A 12,730-nucleotide genomic window follows, 5' to 3' on the forward strand; every position below is an offset into this window, starting at 1 on the left:
CAAACAATTTGAAATGATATTTTTGTTAACATTATGAAAACCTAGGATTTAGCCTTACCTTTAATGTCTAGGTTTCTGCTATTTGTAGTATGGTGGTTGCCCAAACTCATTAAGTTAAGTGATGTTTCCTTAGCCTTTGCATTCAAAAGACCAGAGTGTGAACGGTCTCTGAGGTGATAGAAGGGACAGATGAACAGGCCAGTGACACCTAATAGATCAGGTCTTTACGACCACCAGTTTATAGATGAGAAGGAGACCTGCTGCGGCCAGAAGTCCCTCTCTCAGGCCTGAAGCGCTGACCTCCCCAGGGGAGCGCGTCATTAGGGCCCATATAAACTTTTGAAGTAGTGAGTCCAAGGAAAGGCCAGGTATGTAAGGCAATAAATTGTGACTTTAAATACAAACACGAAAAATGAAAGAGTGCATGACCCCTGACATGTAGATGACTACTTCTGAGCGGTTATGTCTTCTGTTTTTCTCCCCTTGGATGGATACCTCCCAACCATAACTTAGTGCTTCCCACTACTATGCTCAATGCGAATGAGAACTAAAGGACTTCTTTGAAGTTTTTTACTTGAGTCAGTAAATCCTTACCAATAATTCAGTGCAGCCAAGTAAAACTACTAATTAATTGTGACATCTAAAATGATAGGAAAGAAGTTCTTTAAGGCTTTTTCATTAGAACAAATAGCTTAACCATGAGTAAAGTGAATGTGAGTCACTATTACATCTGCAACATGCAAAGCACAAACCTATTCAAGTGTAGGATGTTTCTTGTAAAAGTTGTAAAACAAATTCTGCAGTCGTGAGTGAGCAAGCAAATGTTCTTTAAGCACTGAGGAGTACATACCAAGGAGAGCCTGGTATTACAAGAGTTAATAGCTCCCTCTCATGTCTGGTGAGTGAGTGACAGTGTGAGGCAGGCAGAGGGTGTTTCTCCATTGCATCTCGGCCAGGGACAGCTGACTGGTTGGGATCTAATTGCTCTCAAGTGAGGTCAGCAGGAGGCATTTATCTAAGCAGAGTGCACAGCGACAGTGGAAGATGCACAGAGTCAGCCCGCCAGAATCAGGGAAACATACATGGGAATTCACAGAAGCTCCCAGCTCCCGCTCAGCTTCACTGCATTACTTGACTTTGTTTACAGCTGAAACTACAACTTTAGAACCAAAGAGTCTTCGAATTGAAAGTCTTGCTGAAAGGGAAGACACCTCTGACAACTCCTATCATCCCTCAGAGCACAGGTAAGTCATTAAATTACAGATTCTTTGAAACATATTTTGTTTGTTTAAAAGTATGTTTGTAAATTTTCATTTTCTGCTAGGGAATGTACAGTACATGTTTGTAGAATTACAGAAAACCAGGAGCTATTTCAAAGTTGTTTGAAAGTTTATGACAGCTCCACTTTAGACCTGGGTGAATCACAGCAATCAGCAAGTTATTTTTGTTTGTTAGTTTTTTTTTAACTAGTAAGTGTACCTTAAAGTGTAAATATTTGCTAAAATCAAACATGTCTAAAATAATTTTTACAGTGACATCCTGCATAAGATTTCCTGAACTGGATTATGATGTCCCTCGTTGGACAATGATCACAAGAGGATGGAGCAGTCAAAGCACACCCTCCCTGAGGACTAAAGAGAGACATCATCTCGTAATACCATCAACCGTCTTCATTGTGAGAATTCTCTCCAGCCAACCCCAACCAGCCTCACAAAGTCTCCTCCACAAGCGCTCCGTCTCAACATCCCACTAGGAATCCCTGCTGCAGGAACAAGGACCGGCGGGTCACAAGTCAGGGTTCAAGGGGGTCGCTGGGCCGAGGGATAGCGCACAGATCTCAATCTGGCATTTCAGTATGTTGTTCATTGATCCCCACTGCATTGTATTATAATGCACAAATGGATGCTGACATGGAACCTTCAAAATCTCTTCTCGGGACTCTACCTGCATGCAATCTTTCTGTTTGGCAGTGTTTGTGTAGTCTACAGTGACTGCACACCAGAGCAACTCGCCGCCATCATGAACTGCTCCAAACACGAGCGCCACACCAGGAACTATGACTACATGGAGGGAGGAGATGTGCGCATCCGACAGCTGTTCAGCCGCACGCAGTGGTTCCTAACTATTGATGATTCTGGCAACATCAACGGGACTCAAGATCCCACCAACTGCCACAGTAAGGATCATTCTTTTTGAGTAATCATAATACCTAAAGATCATTATAAGTTTCTCTGCATTTTTTTTTAATGAATATAAGCTCCTTTTTTTCCAAATATAAGTTCCAAATTTTAATTAATTTGATTGCAGGTGTGCATTTTGTCTTTGAATATGAGATGTTTTGAGTTTAGTCGTGAGATGTTTCCACTGAGTTGGTGCAGAACCTTTGGCTTGTCAAGCAGCACGTGGATCATGTTATTGTACAGAGTTCGCCACAGTGTAATCACGGTGTTAATGAGTCACGTGTCTCTGTTGGAGCAGTCAAAGTGACAGAGGGTCAAATGAAGCAGGTGGGATTTTGGCTTGTAAACTACAACACCATCTAAACACAGGCTGTAATGAAGTAAACTGAAGGGTGTTGGAGACTTATGGGTGCCAGGCCCTTGTGACCCCAGACTCACACCGGTACAGGCTCACATTTGTTCACCCTGATTTACTTTCCCACAAACTTACAGAGTCAGGATGAGACACTGGGACAAAGAATTGGCAAGAGTATTAAAAATGGGAAAAAAAATGTATGTTATTCACAGAGACAACCACCCCACTGTCCAGTCCAAAATTTAAAGTAAAATATGTCAAATAATATTACACCGTTAACAAATGAATGAGACATGTTATTTGCTTGCAATGCTAACTGTAATTTAACTGGACAAGTTGTTCAAATTATTGCCCTGGAGCCAACATTTTTCACAGTTCATGTTTTTTAGATCCTACTTGAAGTCTCTGTCATGGTGAGGATGTTTTAAGTAGTTATCATTTCCTCCTATCTGACATTGCGGCTGTGGCTGGAATGTTGGCATGAAAGAGAGATGCCTCATGGAAAAGATGCTTGTGCAACAATTGGCAGTGAAAGACAGAAAGATTGATACACCCATATGTGGCGAACAATCGCACGCTAAAAGCACACTCAAATTTAACCACTGATCTTTTGATGAGACCAGCCTGCTGCAAATGTATATGCAATAAATCAGTGACTCATATTGTTGACTGCAGTGAACAAGAAGTTCTCAGAAGCTGAATGCATAAAGGCTCTTTTTTTTTAATGAAAAGAAGAAACCAGAATGAAAACCTTGGAGCTGCCTTATTTTGGCTTCCACATTCCATGTGTGTCTGCAACTAAAATAGGCTTACTTCCAGTCAACTCATCTCTTGCACCACAGAACTTCTCTCTGACGTTATTATATTTCAAACAATCGCTTTGATCAAAAGTCAAAATGTCTACTATGCAGTTTTGAGGAGAGTTTAAGCTTTTGAGTCTGCAATGTAGAGAGAACTAAATAAAATTCTGAAATTGGACATCGATGAATAAAAATGTTTTGCTGTAGAGGTTTTTTTTTTTTTTTTTTTTTATGTTCTGTTCAGGGGCATCGACAGTTGCCAGGACAATTGTGTTGTCAATGTGTGAACAAATCCTCAAAAGCAAACAAACTTGTGTAACAATAAAATAACATATTTTCACTTATACAGTAACACATGTAGGTGTGTGTCTCAGTGAAAGACAAGGGCAAACAAGTGACCATACCAACAAAAAGTTGTGTTACGCCACAGTAAAGGGCAGATAAACAACAAATATGCAATCAACAGTTTCTAAACAAAAGCAATTGGAAAACAAAGAATTCGAAGACAGTAACTATACTCCACTATATTAAGTCATTAAGATTGTACCATAATATGCCAGGTTCCAGCTGCAGCCAAATACAAATAACTGAGACTGTAATCAATACCCACTATTACATTGAGAATAATTTTGCAAACTAAAATATGTCATAGTTTATAAGTATTAAATTGTATTAAATAGTATTAAAATTGCATTTGAAAACAAAGTGAAAAGTTATTCAAATGAATTTGCCATACTTTACATTACCTCACCTTTGTGTAATTATATTAATCCCAAAGAATAATAGATCTGCAGCATCCTTACCAGTAATTGTAAACACTGAATTCCCACACAGTTAAGAGAAAGCTGAATTGGGGATTACCCACAAATTAGTTTACTTTGCCAGGGGCAGGAAGTCACGGCGCATGTGTTTAAGCTGATGTTAACAATACGTGTGTGCATTTGTGTGTGGAACAGGATACGAAAGCAGTTGTTAAACGTAATAATTTGAAGATAACATTTCCAGAGTATAAGGGCTAAACATACAGGTCCATCTACAGTTTGGATTATTAGGAAATAAATGCTCAGCTGACTTTGATAGTATATGCGATTTACACATTAAGATGTTACTGTAATTTGAATTTTGACATTACCTTCATCTCAAGTAGTGAAAAATCAAATCAAACATCAAACAGAAAAGCAGGGATAAATAGAAATGAGCAAACAGTCAAAGGACAGTGATATTAAGTCAAATATCAAGTGCAAGCAGAGCGCAAACAACATTCCAAGATTGGGAGACTGCCATCTGTTTGTGATCTAGCAAACAATAAAATGCTGCATGTTCAATGTCAGTCTGAAGAGCTTGAATGGAGTTCTTCCTTTTCCCCCCTCTGCCTGTCAAATGCAAGAATTTCTGCAATATGTAAAAATTAACAAGTTTTCACATTATGCAAAAATCTAAGTTGTTGTTGGTGTCCTTGAAATTCATATTTTTGTGTGCAAAACATTTTAATTTTAAACATTTTAATGATTCACCATATTTAGCCATATCATGCCTTCAATCATACAAACAGAATACTGTGCATGTGATAGTTACTTCTTTTTAATTGAAGTAGGACTTTATGGACCTTTGGCTAGTGAACTAATAATTAGTGGTCTGCATATCTGTTGGATTAAACGAAAAAGTAAAATGCTTCCTCATACACTCTTATGTCCCACTAAATGAGTAATTATCTCCATCACTTGCCAGGGAGGTGAACCACCTTACTGCAATCATTGTAAATATTGTTCATATAAGACTGAGAAATATTGCTGTTTACATGAACTGATTTTTTTTTTTTATCTTTCAGCCTTTCAACAATGTTGAAACAAAATGTTAAGACATTACATTCATTTTATTTCACTGCTAAATCTAATATTATGTGCTTCACCAAGGTATAATTCCCAGAACTCTAGTAAAACACAAAATGTGTTTTTAAGTTTCGTCAAATCATTTCAACAAAATCACAAACTAAAACAGTCTAGCATTAGTGTTACCCCCCTCCCCCCCCCCCCCAACAGATTTGAGGAGCAGGTCTAAAATGTAGCGTGCAAAGCACATGCAGGAGGTAGTTTTCTCAATCCCAGGGGAGAAAGGCTTAATCTGTCTCCCATATGTGCAATGACATAGGTTGTGGTTTGTGTAGCGGCCACCCAGGCCAGTTAACAAGCCAGAAAGTCCACAGACTGATTTATCACAGGAACTTCCATGATGTTTTTTAATGAAGATGAATGTTGAGTGGCACTGGAGTGAAGGCTGGGTGCTGACTGTGTCTTATCTGTCCTGTAATATGTCGCATTTCACTGACTGTCTGACTGTCTGGCAGGTATCCTGGAGATCAGGACAGTGTCTGAGGGGGGCATACTGGCTATCAAAGGTGTGAAGAGCCAGTATTATATCTCTATGAACAAGGCTGGACAGCTGCAAGGCAAGGTAATATTTCACATGTGGTTTTCAGCATTCATAGTTATGCAGAACAGGCAGTCCAAAACATCCATTTGAATAATTAAGGCCAAGAACTAGGGCTGGGCGATATGGATAAAATTAAATATTGGAATATTTTTGACCAAACGCCACAATATTGGAACAATATTGTCAGGCTGACTATTGGTGCTTTCAGAAAATATTTACACAATGGGATTTTTGATAAATAATCATCAGTAATGTGAATATAATGCCTTAGCAGGTAAAGGTCTATAATACAAAGGCTAGAACTGTTAATTTCACAACATCAAAATAATAACAATATATTGCCAAGCCGTAAAAGAAAAATGTCGGCAACTGCATTGTATTAATGGTTTGATGTATTTCCATTGCAGAGGATCTACAATGAAAACTGCAACTTCAAGGAGGTTTTCCTAGAAAACTACTTCAATGCATACTCCTCTGCAAAGTGGACTAAAAATGGCAAAGAAATGTTCATAGCCCTGTCTCAGAAGGGAAGGCCAATGCGAGGGAAGAAGACCAGGAGGGAGCACATAGCATCTCACTTCATCCCAATGAAATGTAGGGAGGAGGAGAGGAGAGTGGACTGAAAAAAAACAAAAGGACTCTGTCACAAATTGTGTATGATTTCAATCACATATTATATATGTTAATAGACACATGTAAGCTCATTACCAACATCACGCTCCACTCTCCTTAAATTGTAGATTAGTTGTATAATGTTTTATAATATGTTGTCATTATCATAAAAGAAAACGAGACGTATCAGATGGGAAGAATAAACGAGTCCAACTATCCCTAAATAAGGGTGAGGACACAAGAAAATATGGAAATACCACTGTTATTTTGAGTTAAATACTGTATTTCCTTATCAAACAGTTAAGTGTTTTCTTATAAAACAGTAAAATGTATGACACGCAGTCTGGACTGTATTCTTTTCCGAAGGTGATCGACACTCGACCAGATAAGGAAACCTGTATGAGCAACACGAAGGTCCAGAGCAGGCTTGACCAAGATGTGCTGAAGCAAGCTGGACTTGTCTTTTTTCATGGTACAAGTTCTCAAAGGACACAAAACAGTGGCACAATTAACCACAACGGCATGTCCAGTACAAAAAATAGGACGATCTATTTGTGAATGATTTGTTTTGATCAGTATGTCACTCCTGCATTGAGGACCAGACTCTGGTCAGATATAATGTAGCTGCTCACTGACTCCCTCTTCATTATTAAGGTAAAATATTCTGAAGCTGCTGAAAAGATAACCAGATTAAAATAAAAAGTGAATAACATTATAAATGTGTATGCTATGTAATCTCGTTCTATTAGACTCAATAATCCTGAACACTAAATGATCATATTTATTTGTACAGATGTTTTCTTTAGTTTCTCATAAGATACCCTAATTTTCAATAAGTATGACAAAGACAAAGATCCATTTATGATCGAATACTCATAATTCTCTCTGCATGATATGTTGGCAATATCCCAGTATTAGCTAATACATTATAGTGCCTTATCATTTATGGTTGTAAATTATTTGCTTTCTTGATATAAAACAGATGTGTTACAAGTTAAAGTGTCCTTTTTCCTTACAATGTGAATTATTCTAAATGGCTCATTTACTGAGCGAATGTTGGAACATAGTATTACAGACTGTATTCATGGGTTTCTTGTCCACTAGGGGGTATAAAAGACCTCAAAATAAACTCACAGCCATCACCTTAATAAGTTCCTTTAGTTATTAGCATGTCAACGAGTAAATACCTTATACACCATACAGGTCCCGTAGAAAGACAGAAACACTGACAGTTTTTGACAGAAATATCTTGACTTGCTAAATATTCTACCTTGTGTACATACATACATACATACATACTGCAGATAGATGGATAGATAGATAGATAGATAGATAGATAGATAGATAGATAGATAGATAGATAGATAGATAGATCTGGTATTACTGCAGTCCTCTGAAGATATTAAGCAGTTCATTTCCCAGTTTAGCTGATTTAATGACAAGATAATTAGAATGTTGATGTTGTCTTTTACATCTGGGAAAACCTTAGTGTCCTTGGACAATCCTATGTACATGATATACGATCACACAATCTGATAAGGGAGTTTGAGATGTAATACAGCTCAACGACATATTTAAATTGATGGAAGATTAAAAAAAATACATCCACATGATCATATGATGCATTCATTCCCTCTGAGTTTATACTGCTTGAGTAAACGTGAAGTCTGGTCAGTGCTGAAAAATGTTGCAGCTATATTGGCAGAGTGCCAGCACCATACACACATACACTCATATATACACATACAGGTGCAGGCACACAATCGCACACCAACATACGGCATGAGCTTTACCTTTTGCGTGGGTTCACATCTGGCTCGGAGAACCCGTCAGACAAAGACAGTCAAATTGAGAGAGCAAACCTCTGAAATATGTTTGACCCAAACAACATCTGAGGGAGGTGAAGGCTTCTGCCAAGTCACGCAAAGTTAGTCTTAGCAGATAATTTGTAACATGCTCAAAATATAAACACATTTCAGACTGAAGGCTGTGTATTCCCAGCAGGACGAGGAGAAGTCGAAGCCAACGAGAATGAGAGGAAAATTGATGTGAAGCTGCAGACTTCCAAGACAAAAACCGCAACACAGGCACATCAGACACATAAATTCAAAGAGCTTACACAGTGTTCCAAGATTTTGTTTAGTAAAATGCTCTTGATATCAAAAGTCATTTTAATAGTTTTCTAACCCCTATCAAATGGCAAAATTATGAAGTTAACTCAACTCTTGACAGCAATAACAGTTAATTTACAGTAAAAAAAATATTGATCTGTAATAATGACCCTAAATATAAGTAAGTAAATTGATAAAACAGTGTGTCGAAATAGCTTTCACTTTGTATTATTAATACTTACATGTCGTTAATGTTTTGTCCAGATGTAGTTGTAATCTATAACTTATTAATAATGAAATCCAAAGTAGCACTTTACTAGTTGAAGTGATTTTAAAGCACAACACCAGTACACAAGTGCAATTTTATGAATAATAACATCAGCTTAAAGTTATTTTATTGTCCACATCTATGTTTCTTTATTATTTATTTGCTCAAAAAAGCAGCTAAGGAGCTACTGTGCAGTTTGATGGACCTACTGGGATGAATAATGACTCTATGACAATGATTCACTACTCTTTGCAATCCTTCAGCACATCAGTATTAGATTTGCATTTTTGTGGAAGCATAAACACAGAAAACCCCATGTGTCCCATATTACAGGCTACATGTGCAGACAAGGGCAACATCAAGAAGGTTGAGGTCTAACACTGGCTGTGAACAGCAAAGAAGGGAAGAAAAGGGGGAAGGTTGAGAGAGCGAGGCGAGGGAAGACGAACAGGGAGAGAGACTGGGGAGTCTCGTGCGATGCGGAGAGGTGGTCCTGGGGCAGCGGCAGAAAAGGGGGGGGAGGTCCTGATGGGTAGAGGGAACACGCAGCTGAACTTGATACATTTCAAGGCCGTAAACCTTCAATTTCCCCAGAGGAAATCTGTTGTTATGCAACCCGGGGAATTCTGTGTTTGCAGCTCTTAGCACGGAACCCCCAGAACACCAGATCGTTGCGAAAGAGGGTCAGGACCTCCAGCAGCTCACCGCTATATCAGACCTATACTGACAGCGGATGAAATCAACACGGAGGTAATGAGTTCTGATTGAAAGAAGATGTTTATAATTAAGCTGAAATTAAAAAAAAAAAAAATTAAAAAAAAGTCTACTAAGCACTGCCGGTTTTAAAAGGCCATTTAACTACAGACCATAAGGAAAATATTTTGGACCACCAAGAAAATAAAACAAACATTTCAAATGCAACATTATAACACTGCATGAGTAAATAGTACTGATTAATGTGCATAATTATACATAATTAGTAGACATGCAGACCACAATTGTTATCATGAAAATGAAAATGATAAATAAGTCTAAGTTTATTACCTGTTTCAAGTTACAAAAGCCACTATTTGACTCTTAGCTGGAATCAAGTCATAGCAATGCCATAGTAAAATGTCTCTCCAAGTTTTGAAATGCAATTTGATTTCTTGGTTTTGGTATCTGGACATTAGAGATTGTTTTCTAGCCAACACTATATTCATGAAAGTTGACCAAAGATCTGAGTAAACTCAACAAATATGGCCACATTTGGCATCAAGTGCCTCATGCAACGTGAATTCATTGTCAACACAGACAAAAAAATATATTTTAAGGAAACAGGAAAAATGTCCTTAAGTGACTTAATATTCAATTAACTTCTATCCATTTTGCTCATATATTTATATAGTCTGTTAATTTTATTTTTGTTGCTGAAAATCTATTGTTATTTTCAAGTTTGACAACAACTTCACTTCTAAAACCCTGTGAAATCATGTAGAAGTGGCGCATTACTTCCACTCAAGTGTAATCAAATCTTAAGGGTCGCATCTTTAAAATGTGAAAGTGTCCACAGCAAATTAGTCCAATATGTCTTTACACTTAGTTTGTAGCCCTTCACACGGATTACTAACTATTTGTTCCAGTAAGAAAAAGACAGGAAAGGTGATGTGAATAAGAAGTAAACAATGTATGTGGTAGTGAGTTCTAGTTGTTGGTACAAATACAAACTGTGATTGCAGGAGAAGTGAGAGATCAGTAAACTGACAGCTGAGCTTCTGGGTCTAAATTTTCTGCAGACTAACCTGCAGGCTCTATTCATTACTACATTACACTTGCGGTCAACAGCAAGGTTTATTTGAATTGGGATTCACTTATAAAGAAGTCATATGACACATTTCTCCCCGATGCCGACATGACAAGAGAAAGAGGTTATAGTTATTAAAAAAAAAAAAAAGCGGCTGCGCAATGAGAGTAAAGTTGGATGGCTGAAAAGTTTTTTCTGTGTTTCAAATACTGCATCATTATTAGGTTATGCGGCTAAAGTTGGCCACTTCGGTTGATTATCTATCCAACAAACATATTGAGTTTAAGGATTCATCTGTCCATTAGTAGCAGAGAGAGCCAATGAATTCATGGAATTCTTTCAGGGGGCCTGTGAGTTTGCAAAATGCCTTGAAAATACAGCATGTGACAGCAGTTTTTTTTTTTTTTAATCTTTGGTACACTTCAGTTACTGGATTGGAAATATATTTTACTGAATAAATGTTCCCACTAAAATACTGTTGGTGGGGTCTATGAATCATCCAGAGAAACATGGACATTGTTGTCAGAAACACAGGTGGTTTTTGCAGTTTTAATCAGCTTATAAAAAAAAAAAATTTCCACTGCGTTAGATGTATCAAAAGAGGGAAGACTTATGCAACTAAAACCCGATCTAGTTCCATGGCTGGATACCACAAGGGAAAATACTTTTTGTGGTTTGGGTGTACTGCACCTTTAAATATGCAAATGAAGTGAGGTTCACCTATTTTTGTTGTTGTTGTTGCTGGAGTATTTAAAGAGGTTTCCAGTTAAATAAAAATGAAAGGGTGGTTTACAACACTTAACAGCCACCGTATCATTTACGCTTGATTTTCAATTTGTTGTCAAAAATATGTTGTCGATGCTTAGAGTGTGTTTAACTTGGTTTTACATTCTCACAAGAAATAAGTTGAGTTTTGGGTGATCTTGACACATGTACAAACAGAAAGGCAAAAGGACACGTGTATTGTATCCACTAGTGGAAAGACGCATAACTGAAAAACAGTATATCTCTCACCATGAGAGAGGGTTCTTCTCTTCATCTTCATCTATAGCTGCTGTAGCAAATCAACTACTGATCCTGCTCTGCCATGAAAATTATTTGGACTTCATACCTGGAAAATACACCGTGCAACTGTTCAAACACTCACACAATGTCAAACTGCAGGTGCGTATCGCCAGCATGTTGGTACCTGAGATCCAGAGGGTCACCGGGTCCACAAGGTTTCTCTTGAGGCTGTCAAGCAGCTGTTCAATTGATCCAGGGAAGGAAAAATAAAATTATGTACTTGGGTCGATAAGCCTTGATACGCCTGAAAGATATATCACATATTATATACTTGATTTGATGTTTTCATTTTTCTGGCAGTATTAAGAACTGCCAACAACAAAAGAATACAGAGGAAACAAATTTATCACTAAAGATTTTCTCTGAATTTAATCTGGACAACTATCAACAGCAGAAGAAACATTCCTGAAATGTGGTTAGAACGTTTTTTTTTTTTTTCAGTCCTCTGCGCAAAACTAAACACAGAGGGAAATCAATTAATTTGAATGATAAGACAGATCAGGAATGACTAATCCAATCATTTTCGACTAAGGCAGATTGATTTCAAGCATGATATTGTTGTGTCTATGTCTAAATTTAATAATGAAGCCAATACAAAGCCCACAGACCAAAAGACATGAAAATCCTGGTGTGCATATTATGAGCTTTTCTGCCACGACTCTCAAACCAACCTGGCAGACAGTACACATTAGACAGATTTCTGATTGTTTGGAATCTAATATTACAGACAATGGAAGGTCTCACTCAATACACATCTGTTTGCTATGGAAGTCTGCGTGCAATTATCTGTTTCATAAAAAGTGTGACAGCTCCAGTATCTTTGAAATCTGACATAAAACAATCTGTTTTGCATCACACAATGCACATCTGGCTTTGAAAAAGACAAATGCACATTTATATTTTACATTAGTTTTCCCTGAGCTAATCTCTCAACCATATTGTATGAATTATTCTAATGAAAACTGATTTAAAGGGCACCAGTGTCTTTAAAAACTGGTTGAAGGTCAAACAAATTTCCATTGTAAATCATTATAATCATTATAATTAACCAGAATTACCATTTTGTGAATCAGTATTCCTTTCCATTAGTGTTATTTTAATATCTAAAACAGCTGAGATGTGGATG

General features: G+C 37.4%; 1 protein-coding gene across 1 annotated transcript; it reads left to right on the forward strand.

Moving 5' to 3' along the window:
* Positions 1 to 1,711: 1,711 nt before the first annotated feature.
* fgf7 (fibroblast growth factor 7) lies at positions 1,712 to 7,319 on the forward strand. The gene is made up of 3 exons (XM_069173654.1): positions 1,712 to 2,176; positions 5,680 to 5,786; positions 6,173 to 7,319. Exons 1-3 carry the CDS (start codon positions 1,891 to 1,893, stop codon positions 6,386 to 6,388), a joined length of 609 nt encoding a protein of 202 aa, XP_069029755.1. The 5' UTR covers positions 1,712 to 1,890; the 3' UTR covers positions 6,389 to 7,319.
* Positions 7,320 to 12,730: the final 5,411 nt, after the last annotated feature.

The sequence above is a fragment of the Embiotoca jacksoni genome, unplaced genomic scaffold, assembly GCF_022577435.1.
Source record: "Embiotoca jacksoni isolate LCO1_2020_lvr unplaced genomic scaffold, fEmbJac1.0.p SCAF_6, whole genome shotgun sequence".
Taxonomy (NCBI): domain Eukaryota; kingdom Metazoa; phylum Chordata; class Actinopteri; family Embiotocidae; genus Embiotoca; species Embiotoca jacksoni.